The 23459-nt window shown below is 33.2% G+C and overlaps 1 protein-coding gene across 18 annotated transcripts in view; it reads left to right on the top strand.

Moving 5' to 3' along the window:
• Positions 1-23459, top strand: part of NRXN1 (neurexin 1) — a 1133364-nt gene that overhangs the window by 99688 nt on the left and 1010217 nt on the right. For 9 of the 18 annotated variants that reach the window (XM_025353850.1, XM_025353846.1, XM_025353844.1 and 6 more), the window contains 3 exons: positions 10181-10198; positions 13431-13460; positions 14237-14248. The exons of 4 other annotated variants lie outside the window; for them this stretch is intronic. In XM_025353850.1, the coding sequence (XP_025209635.1) occupies positions 10181-10198; positions 13431-13460; positions 14237-14248 (60 nt within the window). Of the gene's footprint in view, positions 1-10180; positions 10199-13430; positions 13461-14236; positions 14249-16108; positions 19317-23459 lie in introns of those variants that run through there. 5 more of the 18 variants (XM_025353861.1, XM_025353860.1, XM_025353841.1 and 2 more) reach the window with 5 other exon arrangements.

The raw sequence follows: 23459 nt of genomic DNA, 5'->3' as shown, positions 1-23459 counted from the left end.
TCATTTCATCTCATAATTTTGCCACTTCTTTTTTTGTTTTTGCTTTTCCACCATTCTGTATTCAGGGTTACTTTTTTATTTTTGAGACAGTCTTGCCCTGTCACCTAGGCTGGAGTGCAGTGGTGTGATCTCTGCTCACTGCAACCTCTGCCTCCCAGGTTCAAGTGATTATCCTGCCTCAGCCTCCTGAGTAGCTGGGATTTCAGGTACCTGCCACCATACCCAGTTGATTTTTGTATTTTTAAGAAAGATGCATTTTCACCGTATTAGCCAGACTGGTCTCGAACTCCTGATCTCAAGTGATCTGCCTGCCTTGGCCTCCCAAAGTGCTGGAATTACAGGCGTGAGCCACTGCTCTCAGTCTCAGGATTATTTTTCTATTCTCCCTACTCAGTTTTTATTTGCCTTCTCAATGGTTCATTTGTTTCTATGTAGTAGTTCCTTAATAGGATCTTGGACTTTTCTGTAGTTAACTAGAGGTGTGAACTGCTCCACGTATCCAATTTCCTTGTCTCTGCTGTATTTAAGTCTTACAGAAATGTTGATTATTTTATTTGCTCATTTGATTTATTTTTCTATGGTGTAATATTCAAAAAGAGGCTCATGTTATAGGAAGGAAAGTCTTTGACTTATAAGAGAATACATTATATAAGATAGTAGGATGAAAGGTACTTTTTTATTAATTTTAAAACTATTCTGTTAAAAGCTTATCAAACTCTTTGGTTAAAAAATGTTCATAGACTTAAAGACAATAATGATGAAAAACAATAATGATAAATGATCTAATTGGGCATACTGGGAGAATGGGGGGCTTAAGAGTAAGATGATATTATATTGCTAATTTAGTTTACTTAAAAATCAAAATATGTTCAGCATTTTCTTATCTGTGAGATCTAAAGGAAAATACTTATGATGAAAAGAGTTAATAATTGTCCAGAGTTTGAATTATTCAAACACATTTTTAAATAAATTCAGTAAAATTTTTATCATGGTTATTTCCTAACTGTTTTTATTATTTTAAAGTTAAATGGAAATATTGCAAAGTTCTCCATATTGCACAAATGTAGTAACACTGCTCTAAATAGATGTTTGCTTTTAAAACCATCATACATTTTAATTTCCTTTTTTGAATAAAGAACAAAGCATATATACATTATGTGAATAGCTTGATATTAAAATATATTGTCAGAGAAGCTGTAGTTAGTACCGCTCATTAGAACTTATCATGATTACTCAAAGCTTCACAATTTGTGCTGTCCAGCCTGGTAGCCAATGGCTACATGTGACTATTGAGCATGTGGAATGTGGCTAAGGAACTGAAATTTTAATTTTACTTAGAAATATGCCGTATGTCTCTGTGGTTACATATTCGGCCATGCATTTAGAAAATACTCTCTTTTTCTAATATGTAAGAACAAATAAAATTGAAATAACACATACAAAGAGGAAAAGAGAAGTTTATAATTTGTTTAATGCCTATTATCAGTAAAGTAACATGTTTATAGGAAAAGTAGTAATGTTAGTAGTTGTGTTATTATTCATGATGTTATCAAAGCATTTATTATAAATTTTTTTCTTCTATTCATGTTAACTCTTGTAGAAAAAATATTTTTAATGAGAAAAATATCACAGTTTGAATTTGTTTATGAAATGAAATACCAATTGGGTGTGTATATGTGTACACATGTGTGTTAGAGACATACACACATGGTGGTACTGATGCTTAGGGAGGAGCTTTTGAAGTAATGATATCATTGTATTGTCACACATTTTAAAGCAACATATAATGAGGTGTGGCTTGATGAGATTATTTTTAAAATTAAATTTTCTTGAAATTGTTTTGGTAGAAATGCAGACTTGCTAGTAGTCATAGAAAGCAGTTTAAACAAATTTCAGGAAGTAATTAGGTATACCATCTTCTTATACATTTTTAAAAAGTAAAATGAACTGCTCGGAATTATGGAATTATCATTTTAAGATGTTATATTAGGTTACAAAGGGAAATTTTCTCTATTTCAGCATGTTTTCTTAAGTAGTGAATGGCCATTTCAGGAAAACATTAAAAAGGAGTCATTAGGGTACCTAGAAATCTGTATTTGTCTTGATTTGATTTTATGGATTAGTAAATCAACATATATAGAATGGATTAATCAAGCTCATGGCTCTCTCTTCCACGTGAGCAGTATTCATATGGGCTTAGTTTAGCCACTGGACATTAACTCAAATAACTACATATATAATATTTTCAAAGTATAGACTTGGTTGTATCTATGAACAAACTATTTTCCTATTACTCTGTAACATAAAACACTTTTTTTCCCAAAGAACTGCAATTTGTATAATATTTAGTTTTTCTTCCTGCAAAAGAATTAAATTTGCTGCTCAGTTCCCAGGAGATTTACTACACAGCAAGTATGCAAGGGGAATGAAAGTAATATTTTTTACCAAATTTGCATTTTATAACTCAAACAAAAGAGCAAATATATATTTTATGTGGCAAATTCATAATATGTTGTCTCACCTACCAAAATATTTGGCTTGGAACAAAAGTGTCATTTTGTTTCAGATTTTAAAAAGGAAGGCACAATTTATGTGATGGGAATGAAATGAGTGCTTTTCTTTACATTTTAAAGGCAACAAGAAATTTATGGAATAATTCTTTCTTTGATTTCTAGTGGTTAGAATGCTCATGGGTAAACACATTTATAAACCTGGGCCTAATTTTGCTATTAAAGTAGGACAAAAGATTTTCTAAATGTGTGTCTATGTTTTTTTTTTTTTTTTCTGAGGAAACAATGTATTCTAACAATCTAGAGAAAAGGACTGTGAGAGTTTTTTTTTCTTTAATAAAATAAATTAAGCAGTATTAAAGTTTCTTAGACTTTATAGAATCAACAAATAAATGCAATTAAGAAAATGATATTTTCCATGAGGTTTTTCTGCCTTCTTGCAACAGGATCTATGAAATCATTCAGTCTTCTCACAGTCTTCTTACTCCTCTATTCTATTGCTGTTAAGAAAAAAAAAAAAAAGTGATACAAGTAGCTATATTTTGTGTGTTTTTCTAGCACATTATTTTTAAAAATTATTTCAATAGATTTTTGGGGACAGGTGGTGTTTGGTTGCATGGATAAGTTCTTTAGCGGTGATTTCTGAGATTGGTGCACCCATCACCCGAGCGGTGTACACTGTACCCAATGTGTATTCTTGTATCCCTTACTCTTCTCCTGCCCTTCCCCCTGAGTCCCCAGAGTCTATTATGTTTGTCTTTGTGCCCTCATAGCTTAGTTCCCACTTGTAAGTGGGAATATACAATATTAACATTGAACGTAAATGGCCTAAATGCGCCACTTAAAAGATACAGAATGGCAAAAGGGATAAAAATCCACCAACCAAGTATTTGGTGTCTTCAAGAGATTGACCTAACACATAAGGACTCACATAAACTTAATGTAAAGAGGTGAAAAAAGATATTCCATGCAAATGGAAACCAAAAGTGAGCAGGAAGGATGATTCTCCTTCCTTAGCCTCCTGAGTAGCTGGGATTACAGGCATGTGCCACCATGCCCAGCTAATTTTTGTATTTGTAGTAGAGATGGGGTTTTACCGCGTTAGCCAGGCTGGTCTCGAACTCCTGACCCCAAGTGATCCACTTGCCTCGGCCTCCCAAAGTACTGGGATTACAGGTGTGAGCCACCATGCCGAGCCTGATTATAAGTAATATTTAGGTGAAACCCTGTCTCTACTAAAAAAATGCAAAAATTAGCAGGGGATGGTGGTAGGCGCCTATAATCCCAGCTATTTGAGAGGCTGAGGCAGGAGAATTGCTTGAATCCAGGAGATGGAGGTTGCAGTGAGCTAACACGGTGACACTGCACTCCAGCCTGGGTAACAGAGTGAGACTTCATCTCAAAAAAAAAAAAAAAAAAAAAGTACTATTTTAATCAACCCCGAGAGCCTCCTGGAAAATTTCAATGTATGATCTAATTTATTTAGCTAAAAATAGCCTATTCCTTTTAAAATAGTTTTCAGTGATTTTCGTAAAACTTTGAAATTTTTAGTCATAAATTGAAACATGTAAATACAGTGAATTTTTAACACCATACCAAATGGAAACCTAAGAGCTCTGAAGAAATGAAAAATCAAATCCTTTTAATATGCCGTGCACTTTTCCTTCCAAGGAATAGCTTCCTTTCAAGCTGTTTGTTACATATTTGAGGGTCCTATTGAAGTGAAGATAACAATATAAAATATTTTTATTTTGATATAAAATTTCATTTTTTCTTTGATGTAAAAAGAATATATAATTGTCAGGTCAGTCATATCATATAAATAATTTTATTTACTACATGTTGCATGTAAATGTAATTTTTAAGCACCAAACTTAAGACTCCTTTTTACAATGTAGTTTAATCATATTTTTAATTTCATCACAAAGTATTTTTGCCTTTTCTTAGATAAATTAAATAGATTTATTTTGGACATGTCTAAGAACCCAAGTATAGAATAATAAAGTAAGAGTATTTTAATATTTTGTTGAAAAACCTCTGTAGTAAGATGAAAAAAGTTGTGAAAAAAGTTTGTATACCAGTAGATATTTGACACCTCTTTCAAATGAAGACCATTATTCTCATTAGTGGGAGTTCACCTACTTTTCATCTTAATGATGGCAAACCTAGAACACATTGCAGAATATTCTCTGATGGTAATACACAGGCCAAAGAATGTCTACTGTCCATCTGTTCGCAAAGAAGTCCAACCCACATAATCACTAGAAGGGTTGGTAAGTTGAGCAAGTAGGTAGGGTGTATTTAAGTTCACTCTCTTAACCTCAGTCTAAGAGCCTTCTTGCTCTGTATCCTAATGATGACATCAAACTCTTAGAAAGGAAAGCACTGCTCACCTGAGCCACCTTTCTTAGGAGAGTTGTGTAGCAGTGATTAAGCTTGGTCTGGAGGGTATGTGATAAGCACTCTGCTCAGATCTGTCAATTCCATATCAGGAAGCATTCATTTGTTAGCAATAAAAAATAAAAATGGGTGGTGTGAGCACACATACTATAGACTGTGCTTGTCACCATGTTTACAGTCACTGTTAAATTCAGTGTTCCTTCCTAAGTCCAACTATTGAAATGAATGTTGAAATGTTAACTCTCAAGATTTAGACTTGAGCAAGAACTGACGTTATCAAAGCAAAACAAATTTTAAAATCCTTGTAGTAGTTCCTCATGAAAATTTGAAATCACATTCATTACAGCTTATGTGAGTCATTTGATTTATATTATAATATGTTGACTAACAAATACTAAATTAGGTTTATCAAATAGCTTAATCACTATAAATTGTGATAACTTTAGGCTTTCTTGCTTTCCTTCTTCCCCCTTTCTCTTTTTCTCTTTACTTATTTCTTTTAATTGTCATTAACAAGATAGAACATTTTGAATTAAATACCACAAATATCTTTGTAACAAAATATTTTTTGGGGAAATTTCTTTAAGTGTTTGTGGTGTGATGCCAGGAACATCTGTGTTGCTGTATCTGGTTTAGATATACTTTTTTTATTCCTGAGCAGTGAAGAAGGAAAAAAACTGGCTGTTGTAGTTGACTACATATATTCCCTAGGACAAGGACTCCAAGCAGGCTGGGTGGGAGTGTCTTGGAATATTATTTAGGTGGGATTGAAAAAGGAGGTGATGTCCTCTGTTAAAAAGCATGTTTGAAATTAGCCCAATTCCTGTCCAGGGCCATTTATTTCCTTCCCTAAGTCTCCATAATGGACCTTTATGCTTCATTTTCTCTTTGAACGTCCTCTTGGTTCTGGCCCGCATTTCTCTTCCTTCAGCTGACTGCTGCTTTAATCCACAGTCTCAGTGATTTCCTCCATTTCCCAGTGCTTGAAGCATTCCCAGACTACTGAGGTTTTCTAAAGGCTTTCACTGCTAATACCAAAAGAAAAAAAAACAAAAAAAACCAAAAAAACAAAGCTCCATCCTGTGCCACCATGGGAACTGAACTCTGCTGTACTGGCATTTGATCTCCAAAATGAGGAGTACAGGCTTGAGAAGTAATGTGATGGGCTAGAGAGACGTGGATAGAAGTTAGCAAGCTCCCTGTATGGAAGAAAGAAATATAATTTTATTCTTCATCTGTCTTTCAACTGCCTGTTACCACCACCAGTTTTGCTGTAATATGCCCTACCTTGGAATGCTTGTATCTGGGGCAGAAGCTACTTGCAGTACTGGCAGTTTTGATGGAGGAGAGAGGGAATCAAAGAAAATGAGGGGAGACAGTCACAGGCAGCTGGCAGGGAAGGAAGAAAACCAAAAATCAAAGAGGTAAAGGAATGCCCAAGTGGTATCAGGAAGCTTCTTTTGACCATTTTTTAATGTAAGCTGTAGTACTAAATGGACCACTGGCTGTACATTTAGAGAACGACTTACATATTGCCAAACTTAAACACTGATTATACAGAAAGGAGATTTTTGTGATATTTTATTCCAAATTTTAATTTTTTTACTGGTCATGATTTTCTTTATATTGAAACAAGCACTTTTGTTTTCGTATTCATTTCTTTTCCTAGAACCATATACTTAAGAGTATGTGCAAAGAACACTGGAATGATAAACTAAGGTTACTGTCCTTGCATTCTTATAAGCTGGGGGCCAAAGATAAAAATTTTGTGGAGATGCTCTTTTACAGTGATTTAAAAACAGGCTGCTGCTTCCCTTCTTGTCAGCACACAGCCATTATTCATAGCATGATTGATATTCTGTTGCCTAATTCCCATCTTTGTGAGAGAAGCTCATCTTATCTGAAAGAAAAATAAAATGTAAAATATGTTTTTCACAGCTTTATATTCATTATTTTTCCAATAAAAAGAAAACAAGAGTGTGATCTTTGTAGGTGGCATGGTCATCGTAGTAAAGTTGATGATTAAGAGATGCACTTCATTTACTCAGCAAGGATTAGGTCAGCAGAATTAAGAAGCCAGGGTTTTCTGCAAACCAAGAGATTTCCCCTAACTTGACAGTGTCCACAGGTAAGGCCGGATGGACTGCTTTCTACCTTACACTAAACCAAAATATGCTGCTTTACCTGTACACCGTGGCATGCCAAAATTCAGCACCTGTCTTTGTTGCTGCTCAAAAGCAAAGTAGCATTTGTTTGTATAAGAATTCACAAAGATAAAGAAAAAGTTGTTATGAGGAGATAAACTATTCTTTTTTTGACTTGACATTTATTGTTTAGTACAGAAATAAAATGGAAAGGAAGGAGAAGAGAAAAAAATACCTGGAGAAAGGTTGTAAATGCTGGAGCTACCACCAGTTATAATCATGTCCAAATTCTGAAATAATGTAGGGATTTTCTTTAGGTTAACAAGTTTTAAATTATGTAAAGTTAGCAAATGGTTACCAGAATAGAATAGAATGGAATAGGAAAGAGGATTTTTATTCTCAGATTGAATCTGAAAATATATAGAAACTCAAGGAAAGTCTGTTCCAAGCCAGTTGTCTTCATCATCATCATCATCTATTTTTTAAAATAGTGGTTAATATATCACCCATTTATTCTAGTACTTTGATTTTTTTTTTTTTTTTTTTGGTAAATCTAAATCTTCTGAGACAAACCTCTTTTCTGGACTTAGTCGAGTCAGAATTTGTTTACACATTAAGCATGACTTGGGTTGTATTCAGGAATTCCCATTATTAAGCTTGTTCTCATTATGAATAAGAATTCAGAAAAAAATGCTGGATGCTAGAGTAGGATCCATGGCAAAACCTAGGCTTGTACCTATGGTCATGAAAGGAGAACTCGCTGTCAGGACTGAATCAGTGACCTTGAACTCCTTTTATAATATCCGACTTAGTACATTCCCAAAGTTGGTGTCAAGCCTGGGCCTGTTGCATTTTGTTGATTTTTCTTTCCTTTTTTAAATTATAGTTTTAGGCCACACTTTACCAAAATTTCTACCGAGGCACTGCTACTCATAACCATATTTACCTGTCTTTTGTTTACAGAAATTGAATTATGCTGTAGCAGTTGACAGACTGTCTTGGCACATGACTCTCCTCTAAATTCCCTGATTTTATTATTTTGCAATACACATTAAATAATCTTTTTAAGAAATAAGCATCTTAAACAGAAAATACAGTTTCAAAGGGCAGTTAAATACAGGTAAAGTATATCTTAAACATTACAATGATTTATATCTTTGTATTATGTCCAATGTAATGCAGTAAAACAGAACTTTAGTATTTGTGTTTGTGTAGCATCAAGTCACCACTGAAAAGTAACAAATTCAGCCTAATTCCTTATTTAATAAATTGGAAGTCAGAAAACAAACAAACAAACTAGACGTCAAGATCACAAACCAAATATTTGAAACTTTTTTTGTTGTTTCTTTAAAAATAAACTCTGGAAAACCAAGTATTGTGTAAAGATGTTATTACCCACATTTGGCCACTAGCTATTTTCTATTACATGCTAACACCACATCAGTAAATATGCCTGTGTTGATACTTCAATTTTCAGCTGAAATGTTTTAAACAAAATTGTTGATTTTTAATTCACTAGTAACTTTATCCAATTAAAAAGGTTTTAGTTGAACCTAATAAAATGGTACATTCTTAGTTGTTTTTGCTTTCAAGTTTCTATATTTGCATGTTGCCATGTTTATAAACACTTTTGATCAGATGATGACTGTGTTAAGTACAGTTAATTAAACAAAAAATAAGGATGAGACTAAAATGTCAACATGGGCAGAGTTTACTATTAGAACATTTTCTTTTTTTTTTTTTTTTTTTTTTTTTTTTTTGAGATGGAGTCTCGCTCTGTCGCCCAGGCTGGAGTGCAGTGGCCAGATCTCAGCTCACTGCAAGCTCCGCCTCCCGGGTTCCCGCTATTCTCCTGCCTCAGCCTCCCGAGTAGCTGGGACCACAGGCGCCGCCACCTCGCCCGGCTAATTTTTTGTGTTTTTAGTAGAGACGGGGTTTCGCCGTGTTAGCCAGGATGGTCTCGATCTCCTGACCTTGTGATCCGCCCGTCTCGGCCTCCCAAAGTGCTGGGATTACAGGCTTGAGCCACCGCGCCCGGCCGAACATTTTCAATAAGTACTGAACCTTGCTCTTGCCCTAGTATCCTAGGACTGCTTTCCCTTCCATTTTTTGCCTGGATTCCAGGCCCGGCATCTCAAATAGAACTTGAATTTTCCAGTAGGTGCTAATAATCTTTAAACCTCATATACTTATATTGATTATCTTAGAAAATACAAATCTGCTTGGATATATGTGTTTATACATACGCACATAGGTACACACATGGAAATATGACTAATAAAATATATGAAAATATGTAGGTATTTTATAGATATATAGAAATATAATAGAAACTGGGGTAAATATTTTCATTGTCTCAAACAAATTCATATTAACATCCTAAACAGAAGTACAAAGTTTTTAAATCATGACAAACCAGTTTGCCTAATGGACAGTTCCCAGTGGACCTCTCTTCCAATGATCACTTTTTCTAACTAACATTTTTAAAAGTTAGCATTTTTATAAATTACAATAAACTATTCTCATTTGTAATAAAATATTAATATGCTATAAATTAACCAAATAAATTACAGATTTTAGTTGCTTAAAGCTATGTTGTTTTTATTTAAGGAAAGCAATTGAGGTATTAGAAATACTAAAAGGCAGTAATGGCATATGGATAATATATTTGGTAGAACTGGAATATCTTTAAGTCAAATTTCATAGCTTTTTCCAATAGCCTTCTTAAAATCTAACTCCAAATTAGTATATGAAAATAGAACCTTTTAGAATTGTTAAAAAGAAAACAAAACAGCTTTTAAAAATAGTTGCTTAGAAAGACCACACCAGCAATATGTAATAACAGTAATGTTTTCTTTATACTGGGCAGTTGAAAGATTTTTTTAAAGCTCTTTGCAGAGGATATGGCGGTATTACGAAAGTTTGTTTCACTTTCTATCAATGCTGCCAATGGGAGGGAATCTGCTCCCCTGTGATTTTGTTTTCCCCCTTGAATGATAGTGATGGAGCACTTGCATGATGTGTTTGGTGCCTTGCATGAGGAAGACATGCAAAGGCAAGGTCCAGTCTGCATGCTGCTTAATGAATGTTTTTCCTTTTCTCTCCCTCCTTGTCATGCGCTTTCAGAAGACAACAATGTGGAAGGTGGGTGCTTTCTACCTTATTTTTCCAACTCTCATTTGTCCTTTATTTCTTAGTGCTAATAGAGTACATCTTGAAGTTAGACGGTAAGTTGAACTTCTTTCTGAACATTTGTTGGTTTCTGAATTGTGTATCACTTTTTGTACAGAACATATACATTCTCAACCCTGCCATCCCAAGTATATAAAACTTTTTCAAGCTTAACTTCAACCCTTGATAGATCTCAGCATCCCATATGAACCTTAGAATAGTTATTGCAGTGTTCTGTATGAGAAAAATGATACAATGCTGCTTTTTTTACTTTAAAAGACAAAATATATCTTTGTAGTTTCATAAGACAGTGCCTGATCCTTTTTCCATTTTTTTTAATCAAAATGATTTATTCTATTCTGTTGGGAAAATTTAGCATTATGTCATTTCAAGCCCACTGGTTTGTTTCAAATGATTGGATATATAAAAAGAATGCAATAAAATACTGAGTATAAGTAAGAGACATAAATTTAGGTTAAAAAATAAGCCATTGTTCAGTGGAAATGAAAGCATACAGCACTTCGATATGATTACTGGTAAGTATATTTGTAATATGTTTTGCCTGCTAAATATTTTATTCAAGCTTTTATAAAAAATTATCTCTATCACAGAATTTTGAAGAAGTTATATAGCTTATATATTTTCCTGTAGAATCCAGCAAATTAAAACATATTTCAGCATTCTCATTTTTTAAGAACTTAAATGCATTAGTCAGTGTGCTACAAACAAATCTTCAAAGGGTTAACGTGCAAAAAGAACTAGGCATAACAAAAGAATGGGGAAAGGGAAGGTTTTATTAACTTATATATGTTCTATCAACTTATATATTCACAGCATTAATAGTTCTTGCATAAACAATTTACTAATATTTATATATGAGAAGGCAGCATTTAGTATATTTTATTTTGCTACCATATTTTGAAATATAGTTATTCTGTAAATGTACATTTCTATAGAATGAAGGATTTCTTAGAAAAAGACTCCCTATCCCAGGTTACAGACAAATAGCCATTAAGGTTACCAAGACTTCATGTATCTAAAAAGAACACTTGATGGTAATTCAAAGTTGACCAGTAGCAGGGATAAACATTTTATTTGTCATTCTTACATGGATAATATTATAATTGCTTAGCTGCTGAACATTTCTGTTTTGTTATTTAAATAAAATAGATTAAAACTTCAAAAGAAATCATAAATGATTATTTTCCAAGTGTTGTATCCATATATGGCTTCTGTTTTTCTATACTATAATTTTAATTGCATGTGATTATATACTTGATAAAAATGATATATTACCCTGCAGGCTTAATATCTTTTAAAATCAGTCTCATTTATATTGTGCATGTCAACTGAGTTTAAAAGTTATTTTTTAAAGGTATCTTTTCCACTTATTTTGCATTTCCTTAACCATCCTGTGAGATGCTTTCCTTTTCTCTTAAAATCCTGTTGCATTCCAAGAGGCTTTAAAATCAGCTTAATTAACATGAATGCTTCTCTCTTTTCACACACACTCATCTCATGCAAAGTTTTGATAAGATTTGTAGAATATCGGGCCCATAAGCTATTGTAATAAAGTCTATTCACTAATAATTTTAATATTTCTATCTATAATATAACCTTTACAGTGCAGGTAGGAAATCTAGCAGGAAGAATGTGAATTCTTTGGGGATTAGTGAGTTTTCATCCTATTAATGTAGCATCAAAACCGTTAGAAGTACCTAATATATTTCCTAAAAGGTAGATCTTCAAGACAATTTCCTCATTTAGTCCATGAAAACTTGTTATTTGCAAAAATCTATAGTAGTTTTAAAAGTGAAATTAAATGAAAAATTATATAACCTGGACAAATAAACCATTATTTATCAGCATATAAAACACCATGAATTATCAATAGATCATAAGCTGTTGAATCTGCCTATGTGAGCTTTTTGTTAAAATCACTCAGAAAATACAGAGAGGCTACAGTTCAGAGGCATCAAACTACTATGTTTAATAACTTTCATATTATATTGTGATTAGATGATTATTTATAATTATATCTAGCCTACAGAGATGTTTGAATACCCCTAAAATTTTAAGAAAACAACACAGATAATTTAAATACTGATGAAAACAATGTGTGATGTTATATAGCTCAAATAAAGTTTCTGAAATAGCACTGGGAATTGAAAATACAAGTTTATTAAAATTGATGTATGTATATTTCTCTAACAATTTCCCATATTTTAGACATATACATGGATAGGGAAATAGCTTTATTTCTGAATTTAAGATAAAAAGGTAGGAATTATGCCTTTCAGTAAAAAGTAACTTCTTGAATAGCAAAAGAATTTTTGAAAGCATATTAGTAGTATTCTTTAGAAGAAGAGTGCTCTTCAAGTTTGAAGTGAATTGTCAAGCAGGAAATAATAAATAAATAAAGGGATTTCAATGTCCCTTTAAAAATTCCTTGGTGAAATTATATCTGTAATATATATCTTTACACTTAGAATTCAGCATTGAAGAAATGTCTAGGTGAAATCTCAAATAATTTTGTTCTCTGAGAAAATTGCTTTAGCATATTTGCAGCTGACCCATTGTTTCTTAAAAACCCCTTTCTGTAGTAAATTCTAACTTTACAACTGCATGTCTAATGATCATTTTGTATTTGAACAAGCCTAGTCAGTCGCTATATGTATCAGACAAAAAGACATTTCTGCATTATCATTTCAGTGTGACTACAATTTTTTTTATTCATTTAATTATAAAACTGCTCATTTTTTGATGAGGGGAAAAAGATCAGACCCAGCCCATGTTTCAGGTATTCCATTGGGTTTTAAAAAGTGTAATTTCATCACTGAAGAATTACAAGCCCTGTAGGGGCAATATTCAAAACAGTCTCATCAAAGGGCACAGAGGGCAGATGTAATATTGAGGGGATTGGTTGGATTTTAAGTCATGCTCTTGTGCTCTTGCTTGTTCCAACTGATGCATGGAAGAAATACACCGTGCAGCATATGCCAGTGTTTAAAATGCAGTTCTAGAACACTTTGCCCCAAAGCATTCCAACCAGGGGTTGAAAGAATGCTTTTTGATTTGCCTCTGTGATACAGACATGTCTCATAGGAAACGAGATGTCTGTCACTGAACATTTTTGTCACCGTGACAACCCTGCCTTCCCATGCTCCCTTGTTTATTGCTGACTGTGCTCTTGTTTCCCTTCAAGGTCTGGCGCACCTGATGATGGGCGACCAAGGTATGGGCTCTGTTCCTTTTCCACTCTGCTTTCAGTGTTTTCTTGTTCTGTAGCTGCTTTCAAACCATCACTGCAAAGGATGGGCAAATGCTTGCAAATTATGTGGCTGCAAATGAAATACATATCTTTCGTTCACATTTTTTTATGTGTTTTTCTTCCCTTTCTTTGTTGGTTTGATTTTGATTTGTTCATGTGACTTTTTTATTTTCCTTCATTTCTTGCATTATAATATCTGCAAATAAATGAGACATAAGAAATTGTGATTGAAATTTTCTGTATATTTATCAGCATATGCAGTAAAGGGTGGTTATGGTAAAGGATAACCGGGAACCATCAGAAATTGCTGTCTGAAAGAAGATCCTCAGTTTAAACCACTCTATCCAAAAAACCAGTCCATTTTTCATCCATGCATGACAGTTTGGGGACACGCAGACATCTTTGGCTTCTGGCTTCTAGAATGCTGAGTATAGTGTTCCACAGAATCAACACTTTCCGTAGATTTATTTTGTGTCTCTCTTTTGTGTTATCTTTTAAAAATTGAGCATGGGCCATTCAATTTTTTGCATGTACTTGACTTCAAAACAGGCAGAATTCCCAATGTGTCCTGATTGCGCCTCCATTTGTCTTCAAAACCTTGTTTATACTTTCTTGTCTCGTTTAATTTTCAGAGAGTAGTGACTTTACATATGTTCATAATTCTTATTGTTGTTTTTCTCCTCTTTATCCTCTTTGTCTGGAAACCCTTTCTTCATGGACCCATTTCATCAAATCCATAGGTAAAAGTAAAGGTATTACATTATTTTATTTCTTCTTAATATCATCGGTATGAATTACAGTGTGTCTGAGTTATGTAAATGTATTTAGACCTTTTGGCATTGGTAATGGGCACTGGGAGGTAGGTATATGTGTTAATAAATATTTTATAAATTTACGGTAAGAAAAATTCATCAATATGCTTCTGTTTTTGCCCCCACCCTTTCTTTTTTTTTCTCTTTGGAGTGATCTTTTTCATATGAGGTGCTCACACAGTTAGTATATTTAGAAATTAGCTGCAGGCTTTGGTGTCAGTTTTTGCAGTATCATTTAATGGTAGTTAAATAAGTCTAGGAACTGTAAATATATCATCTTCAAACATTCAGCTCTGGAGCACACCTGCCCCAGCCATTCTGTGTTGAGACATAAGTCTAAGCATATGCACCACTGAAATGGTACTGCTGTGGGCGCATCACCTTGTTGTCTGCTAGATTCCATTTATGCACATGAACACTGTAGTAACCTAAAAAGGCAATATTAAGAAAGAGTCAAAAGAGGAGAAAGACATTTCTCTTTATGCATACTTACTTTGTTTTAAGGACATATCAACTAGCTATGCATAACCGCATTGCTTGGTTAGTCAGGCATGTGTACTCTTTGATGGTCTTGGTCCAAAATCCAGAAGTATGTGTAATTTGCCATTTAAAACCATCCTCATTGTGTTTAATGTTGTCACTAAAAGGAAGAAAGTGGTATGCAGCTGTGGCGAACATATAGAACAGTCTTTAAATCAACCATTTTTAACTGTGTATTAGTGAATGTTTCTATTTAGTTTCTATTTTTAATTATTATTAATGGTTTAAATGCAGGAATATCTTTATTCTTTCTTATGTTCTCAATGTTAATCTGGTGAATTGGGACCACAGTTCACAGTTCTACACCCTTATGTTTGTGTCATCTAGCAGCAAAACTTTTCTGCTTGAAAAAGCACCTGAACATGAGCCAGGCAATATGTAAGAAATGATATGAATTTTAAATGTGTAAAATAGAGCTTTAGAAACAAATACTGTTTGAATACTTTGATACAACAACATAGGTTATCACAGTTTTTGTTTTGGTCAGCTATTTTCAATAATATAATTTAATCTCATATTAAGCCTCTAGCAACTATGCAAATGATAGTATGTATCAATTATTTTAGAAGTTTTGTGTAACATTTTGAGGGCTTTCTAAACGTTTTTAATTGAGGCCAAAATCTCATCCACTGCCTTCTCTTAAGCGGGCATTTCTCATCGTGTTCTTTATTATGTGGACTTAGGATGGCATAGAGGGAAGAACATATTTTATCTTACTGACTGAATAAAATATATGTGTATGTGTTTGTATATATACATATGTGTATTTGTATGGATGCATGTATAAATACACAATTTGTAAGTATATACACTCCTATATTTGCTATTTTGTGAAAAGTAACTCTTAAAATAATTTTTAAATTATACAACAATTTTCTACATATGGAGTAGTTCATGTTTATACTCAGCTGCTATTTGTTTTGGTGTACTTAATGTTAAGTGTCACTTAACTTTATTCAGTTTTTCTATGTCAGTCTTAAATGTTTTCTGTTGGCATGTGTGTCAAACATATTTTAACTTCACCAGTTTTCCTCAGATTGTATCCCTCAATCAGCACAAAGACACAGAGGACAGGAACTTGATTTTTTCATTGCATTCTTCTTCTGTTATCGGGATGAGTATGCTTTTTGCTGTTAAATGGAGGAAGAAGATTTTAAGATGGACTTGAGTATTTTGCAAATCAGAATGCTACCCATTACATATTGTTTAATTAGATGTAGAGAAATGAGAAAGGTGATTGTAAATCTTCTCTAATGGCAGATTAATTCCATAAATCTATATTCTAGAGCAAAAATACAATCATGACTATGACATGGCATCCACATTCAAAGAGTGTTCATGTAACAAGGAAATGAAAACATGTGGGCAAGTGAGAATGAATGACAAAATGGAAATGCTATGATAGTGGTACAAAGTGAACTAGGAATTCAGAAAAAGGCAAACATAACATCGATCCAAGTCTCTCTTATGTGAATATCCCCACCTTGTGCCATCTGTTGAAGGGATTAAAAAAAAATCTAGAAAAAATAATTTAGAAACTTTACATTGTAGCTTCCTATATGGAATTAAATCCTAGTTGTGTATAAAATCAGGGTTAAATCTGGCCAGTTTAAATAAATGATTTACAGTGTAACCTTACGTTTCCTAAATTTTTACATCTCAATATAATCATGGAGCAATTTTCTCAATTTTCCCACTTTTCTCTTGTGTGAGTAGTAAATTCAGGGGATCTGGAATGAAGTTTTGTGGATTAATGTCTTTCTTTTTGGGGAAAAAAAAAAAAAGACTAGAAAAAATTCAAGAACATCTTCATTATTTTGATTTGTTCTGTATGAATTCTTAAATATTTTCTAACTTTTTAAATATCCAGTGATTAACATATTTCATTAAAAAATGAGTAACACATGTAAAAAGAACATTCCTTTTGATAACCTTCTTCATCCTCCTCTCAAGTCCTTTCTCTCGAGGTAAGCACTGGTCTTACTTTGTGATGTGTCCTTACAACGTTGGTGTTGATCCTTCTGTGCTCCATAACAACTCAGGGTTTGGAAACTGCAAAACCCCTTATCAGTGTACCTGACAAAAATGGCGAAGTCAGCTGGAGACATGGTAGAGACCACTGCTATGGGCTGGCAGAATCACAATGAATGAAACACAAGTTTTCTCATTCTTCTCATAGGCCACAGTGCCTCCTATTTTTAATTAGTCATCCTGTTTCAGACTTTAGAGTCAATCTGTTGCTTGTTTTTTGTTTTTTTTTTACATTCCCTAAACAAAGATGTGTCACCTTTAACTGGATATGGTTAAGAATAAACTTTATTTGAATGAATTATAGTTTTCTTTGGGGCAGCTGAAGATCTGTTATTCAAAGCCAACCTTACTTTTGCTAGTTGTGGGTAGATGGATTCAAATAGTGTTCATGAAATTTGGATCACTTTTTTTTTTTTTTTTTTTTGGCTTGGAATTTGTCAGTGATGTTGTTAGGATCATTGATAATGCTAATTTTATTCTCCTTTCTATTTAGAATTTATGTTTATCTATTTGCCTTGAATTAAGTATGTCTTTTTTGTTTATTCTTGTTTCTTTTGCTATGTATGCGTAACTGGTCACTTTGTTCCAATAATTGCTTTGATTATTTATTTATATTTTACTTTGATGGCTTGTCAAGAATGAATATTTAAATTACAAAAAAGTCAGAATATGTTTTACATGAAAGTCCAGCCATAATAGTTGGTTAATAGCTCAGGAGTACAAGTTAATAATTATCAGCTAATGTTGGCACTTTGATTGGAGGCTTGTACTTTTCCTTCATAAGTCATCATAATTGTAATTACATATTTGTATTTGTGATTATACTTAATGTTAACTTCTCCTGGTAGAGTGTAAGCTCTATGAGGGCAGAAACCTTGTCTTTCTCTTTGACCGTTGTATTTCCAGAACATTTTTCTTATTGTATCTTGAATTTGCCGTTTCAACACTGAAGCATATTTGTTTGGGGGCGACAGTTTCAGTTGTCCATTTTAAAAAGTCAAATGAACGTTTATTGTTTAATTATCCAGGCTTCTCATGTTACTAGAAAAGCAAAATATTACAAGTAGAACTGAAAAGAATATAGTTACACATCCTGAAAGTACATAAGCTTTATTCTTTTTGTGAAGAGTAGATCTTAAATTAGTATAATTTATAAAAATAATGATAGATTTTTCTTAAAGCTGATTGTTAAAGCTGATTATAATAGTTAAGACCTGGATACAACTCTTCTACCTTAACTAATTGATGAGTAATATCTAATATTATCATGTGCTTTAAGTTTTTATCTATACTGTCATACCAAAATTAATATTTTATTAAACTTACTCTTAAAATAGATTTGATATTATTAATACTTAGAAAAGAATAAAGCATTTGGTGTTTTTTAAATACATTTTCTTTTGTCTTTGTCTTAGTCCATTTGGGCTGCTATATAAAAATACCATAAACTGGGTAGCTTGTAAGTAACAGAAACTTATTTCTCAAACGTCTTTAGGCTGAGAAGTCCAAGACCAAGGGCTGGCACATTCAATGTCCAGTGAGATTTTGCTTCCTGGTTCATAGATCACTACCTTCTTTTTGTGTCCTCAAGGGACAAGAGAGCTCTCTGGTGTGTCTTTTATAAGGACAGGAATCAATTAATAAAAGCTCTGCCATCATGACCTAATCAAATCCCAAAAGCCCCCTCTCCTAATCCATCATTTTGTGGGTTAGGATTTCAATTTATCAATTTTGGAAAGGCACGACATTCAGATCACACAGTTTCCATGACTTTTTCTTTTTTTTTTTTTTTCCATTTTCAATGCTTTGTTGCTATATAGCACATTTGTCTGTGAAGTGCCCAACTTCCAATTATTAAAATCCTAATGCATGTTTGTTTTATACTCTTAAATATATTTTGCTGTGATTTCTGATAGAGACCTAATTTGGTTATTAAAATATGATATGTATCTTCTGTATAAATTCTTAAATTGTATTTCCTCATTTAGCATCATCATAATAAGTCATCTGTTTGTTCAGAAAAGTTTGTGGATGTTGGCAGAACCTTACTGTTGAAATGCCTGCGTTTGGTGCATATACAAACTAAGAAGTCAGAATTTTTTTTTTTTTTTTTTTTAATCTACTGTGTTACCTCTACTCTTGCAGTACTCTTGCAGTCCCCTTAATTCACAACCACAGACCGTGGGAAGACCAGAATTTCACCTTATAAAATCAGACATTAAATATCTACTTTCATCTGTATTATATACATGGAAGGCTATGTGACTATTTAGAATTCAATGTTTATTTAGCAGTTCATCTTTAGCTTACATGTTCATTAGCTCTGAGTAGAACCAAGAAAAACTAATTGAAGAGTATATACTTATGTATTATCTCTTGCTGTGATTTAACCAATCTTGTTATATGTATTACTAATAAAAGTCCCAGCTCGATTGTATTTTTGTAATCCTGGTTCTGTGAAGCAAAGTTTTCTGTGTCATTATACATTCTTTAAACAATGATAACATTGAAAAACTGATCATCTAAACAAGACTTTTGCTAAACTTGTTGCAGACTAACTTGTCCTCAGAGAAGAGCACAGAAAGGACTCTCCATAGTCTAATAGTTTAAAAAATGAAGTGGTATGAATAAAAACTTAGATGTGTTTTACTGAAATATGTTGCAAATAGCAAAACTTTCAAATTATGACATAATGGAGGTTAAACTGATTATTTCTTCTCCAAAATAATGACTTTGTTATTTATCCATTTGCAAATGTATTTGTGTTAATCTAGATTTTAACAACCATCAACACTTTTAGGTTGATAGGAGGCTGTTTCCTAAGTTTTGTTGGCCAGTGGTTATAAAACAATGTAATTTTCCATAGTGTTTAGCTCTTAAACTAGAGAAATTTGAATCTTTAATTAGAATCATAACATTTTGGAGCAGAGAAGAACATTAGAGATCATCTGAAAATCTAATAATATAATATTGTCACTCTTTGTATTATAAGGCATGAAAGGTGATGCTGCTTATTGTGAAAGGCAAAACCTTGTAACAACTTTCAACCAAAATAACTATTATAATGTAGAATAGCCAACCTTAAGGAGACTTCAAAGATTTTTCTCCAATTAAACACTAATAATCATGAAACAGAGTTTCATCTTCTTATTCTCACAAAATAAATTTAGTGGTAGTATAAAGGAAACCATTCACAGACTTTTATCTAGGATGCTGGTGTCTCTCATATTCAAGATTTTCATTTGAGGGAGTGAAACTCCAGCTTATAACTGATGGGTAATAATCCTGAAGTCATAAGAGCTGGTTTCATATCCCAGATTTGTTACTTACTGACCTTGAGTAAATAATTTAGCCTCACATATCAAAACCTTATGATCTGTAATATGGATTAATAAAAATACTCAATTACTGAGGGTAATATTACATGACAAATTGCAAAAGTGCATAGAAGAGGCTTTTTATTAATGGTGGCAATAAGAAAAAGATACCATGTGAATTTGGATTAAATGAATATTAAAATGATCTGTAATCTGTCAAAGGTTTAGCAGAAACAGTATCAATATCTTAATATTAATATCTTCTTTCCATCATATTAATCCCCTATTATTTATGGTTCTGGCATTGTCTTTGGTTGAAACTAACTAGACACCAATGTCCTGATGATCCGTACTACAGACAACATTTGTACAAAAAGGTATTAAAGATCGATTATCCTCAATCAAAATTATTTAGATATCCGTGTTACTCTTTACACTTTAACATTTATTTTACATACAATAATGAGGCTGAAATAGACTTGCCTCCGCTTTGAGCAACCCTAGGAAGTCATCGGTAAAATACTGGTTTTCAGATGCATATTTATTGGCTGAAGGAGGCAGGGAGGTAGACATTTATTCATGAACTGGAGGTACCAATGAGAGGAAACTTTTTTTGTAAATTAATGTTTTGCCCCACTAATGACTTCATAGAGTGATATATATAGTTGAGACTGCTGACACCTAGTTATCTTAATACCACATTTTCAAGGAAAAGCTAAGTAGATATATTTCTGAGGTTTCTATTTTGGAAAAATAACATATAATTATCTTGAAATACTTAAATAATTGGCTAATATTCTCACATACTTCAAGATTTTGCTAAAAATATTAAGGACTAAAACTGACCACCCTGCTTAATACTGCCATTAGGCCCTCTCCTGAACTTCCATGCCATGATCTAGTTTCTCTTCCATAGAAATTACTATCTTTTAACTTACTTTAAAAAAATTCTCATTTATTTTGTTTTTTTTTAAATATATTTTGGAAGGAATATATTTAAAAAAGGAAGGAATCTGGTGAAGGCAGAGATCTCTACTCTACCCTGATGTGTCTCAAGAGTCCCTAGAACAGTGACTGGCACTCATACTCAATACTCAATAAATTCTTGTTTAATGATCAACTGATTGATTGGCTAAACAAGTTTGTCAAGTTTCCTTTGAGTTTTAATTTGGATATTTTTTCTGCTTTCTCATAGTACACTAATTTTTAACTTTCTTTTTCATTTTTGCTCCAAGGTAAATCTTCCTATGAAGGATAAACAAAATCAATGAAAACAAAAAAGTTTCCTTATTGTATTGTGGGTCAAGTGGCCTCAGATTTGACACTTTTTATCTTTCTCATTCCCTGTCCAGTGCAAGAGGCCTTTAGAAATTTTGGAAAGGATTTAAAAACCACTTTCACAGCCACTGATGGTCAAAGGTTTCCTTTCACATTTTTCTAATTATCTCAGTCTTAAAGGACTATTACTTTAAGAATGGGACAGTAATTAATCTTTGCATGTCTCCGTGTCTATACAAGTAACAGGAAGAGGATCCTGGAAGTTTGGCTTCTGAATAGCATGATTTATTGTGACATTTTCGGGAAGGATCATTTGGCAATTTGTGATGGAAAGTTTCAAAAAATGAAGTAGATCTTATATTTTATGGTCATGTAGTTTACCTTTCACTAACATAAATATAAATTGATTCGTTCTTCTCAGATCATCAAGTAGGCGTAAACACCCAAAAGGCCTTTGATTTTTTTTTTCTCAGCACACAAATACATTATTGTATGTCCAAGTAGATGACTTATCAATGAGTGCAGGTCCACAGCCGGCTGTCCTAAGCCATAGAACCTGTGCTGAAGAACTATAGTGCTAGGAAATCTTTGAATTAAAAAGCAACAACAGTACTACAGTGTCTGAGGCCACATTTTGCTTAAAATGTATGTCCTATTACTTGTCATTTTGAAAAGAGAGAAAGTGAGAGCTAAAGGGTTTCATTCAATCTTAGTCATTATTACTGTAATCACCAAGGAGATTCTGCTTTATGTGGGACTGTTACATGTGGTGTAAAGGCACAACTTTTCAGAATGGATGTTTTCACGGTTTATATTAAGAAGTATAGCCACATAGATAATAATAGCTACCATTTTTAGGATATGTTCTTTTGCATTCATATTATGCCTACTTACATAAATGCCTATTGCACAAACTGCCATTCTCCCTTTCTATTTGGCTTGTTTGTCATGTACCTACAACCCCATGATAGTCCATTCAGAATGGGAGCAGCTGAAGTACTCTCCATTAATTATTTGTGTTTACTTTCAAACAAGTAAAATGCAGGGATATTCACAGAACTATGAACAGAGACTAATATTTTCTTTCATGTTAAAAAATACTATTTTACTGCATAACCCAGGTATAGACTATACAATTAGACTACTGAGATGATGAATCAGATAATTCAGAAAATTAAAACAACGTATGCTTTATAAGGAATTTCAAAGCAGTATTTTATTCTTTGGCTTGAGTCACCTGGAAAACTGACCCAGTTTTCCCTTTCACTTTTTGGACTTGGCATTTTGAAGTCTGTAGACATTTGGAGAAAATTAAATTACTCCATTTAAGGAAACAGTCAAATTTAGATTGGGCTAAACTGCTGCTAGAGGGATGGAAATCCCTAAATTGTCCAATTGTGATTCCAGTTCACTGGGAAACCCTAGTTCACAAACTAACCATAGGGTTTCATAGATTGCTAGTAGCAAAATCTACCAGAAATCTTCCTCTAAACTCAGTGAACAGATAATGTTTGATGCTGTAATGACCTAAAAGAATGATGTGATGATGGCTTTCAATAACTGTCTTTCGGGTGTTTATTGTTTAAATAAAACAATACCGTCTCTGGCAAACAATCAGCAGAAATGCATTTTGAATTGTTTTCTCAGCAGTGTGGTTGGATTTGCACTGACCCATCGGTACTGTGGCGACCAGTAGCATTCTTTTCCAGAGGACTGAGTGAAGTTAATAGTCTTAAAGAGCAGTTGGATTTGCACTGACCAATGAGGTGGAAGAAGAGAGAAGCTGATTGATCCCAAAGAAAGCCAACACCTAGACTGATAAATGTGAGGACTCTTTGGTTTGGCATTCATCCTCATTATTTATAGAACTAATACTAGTTATTAGGGTAGGTCCCAGTTCCTTCTTTCCTTCCTTCCTTCCTTCCTTCCTTCCTTCCTTCCTTCCTTCCTTCCTTCCTTCCTTCCTTCCTCCCTCCCTCCCTCCC

This window comes from Theropithecus gelada, chromosome 13 (assembly GCF_003255815.1).
Source record: "Theropithecus gelada isolate Dixy chromosome 13, Tgel_1.0, whole genome shotgun sequence".
In the NCBI taxonomy this organism is placed as follows: domain Eukaryota; kingdom Metazoa; phylum Chordata; class Mammalia; order Primates; family Cercopithecidae; genus Theropithecus; species Theropithecus gelada.
The sequence above is the reverse complement of the archived record's forward strand: the minus strand, read 5'-3'. Positions and strand labels throughout refer to the sequence as shown.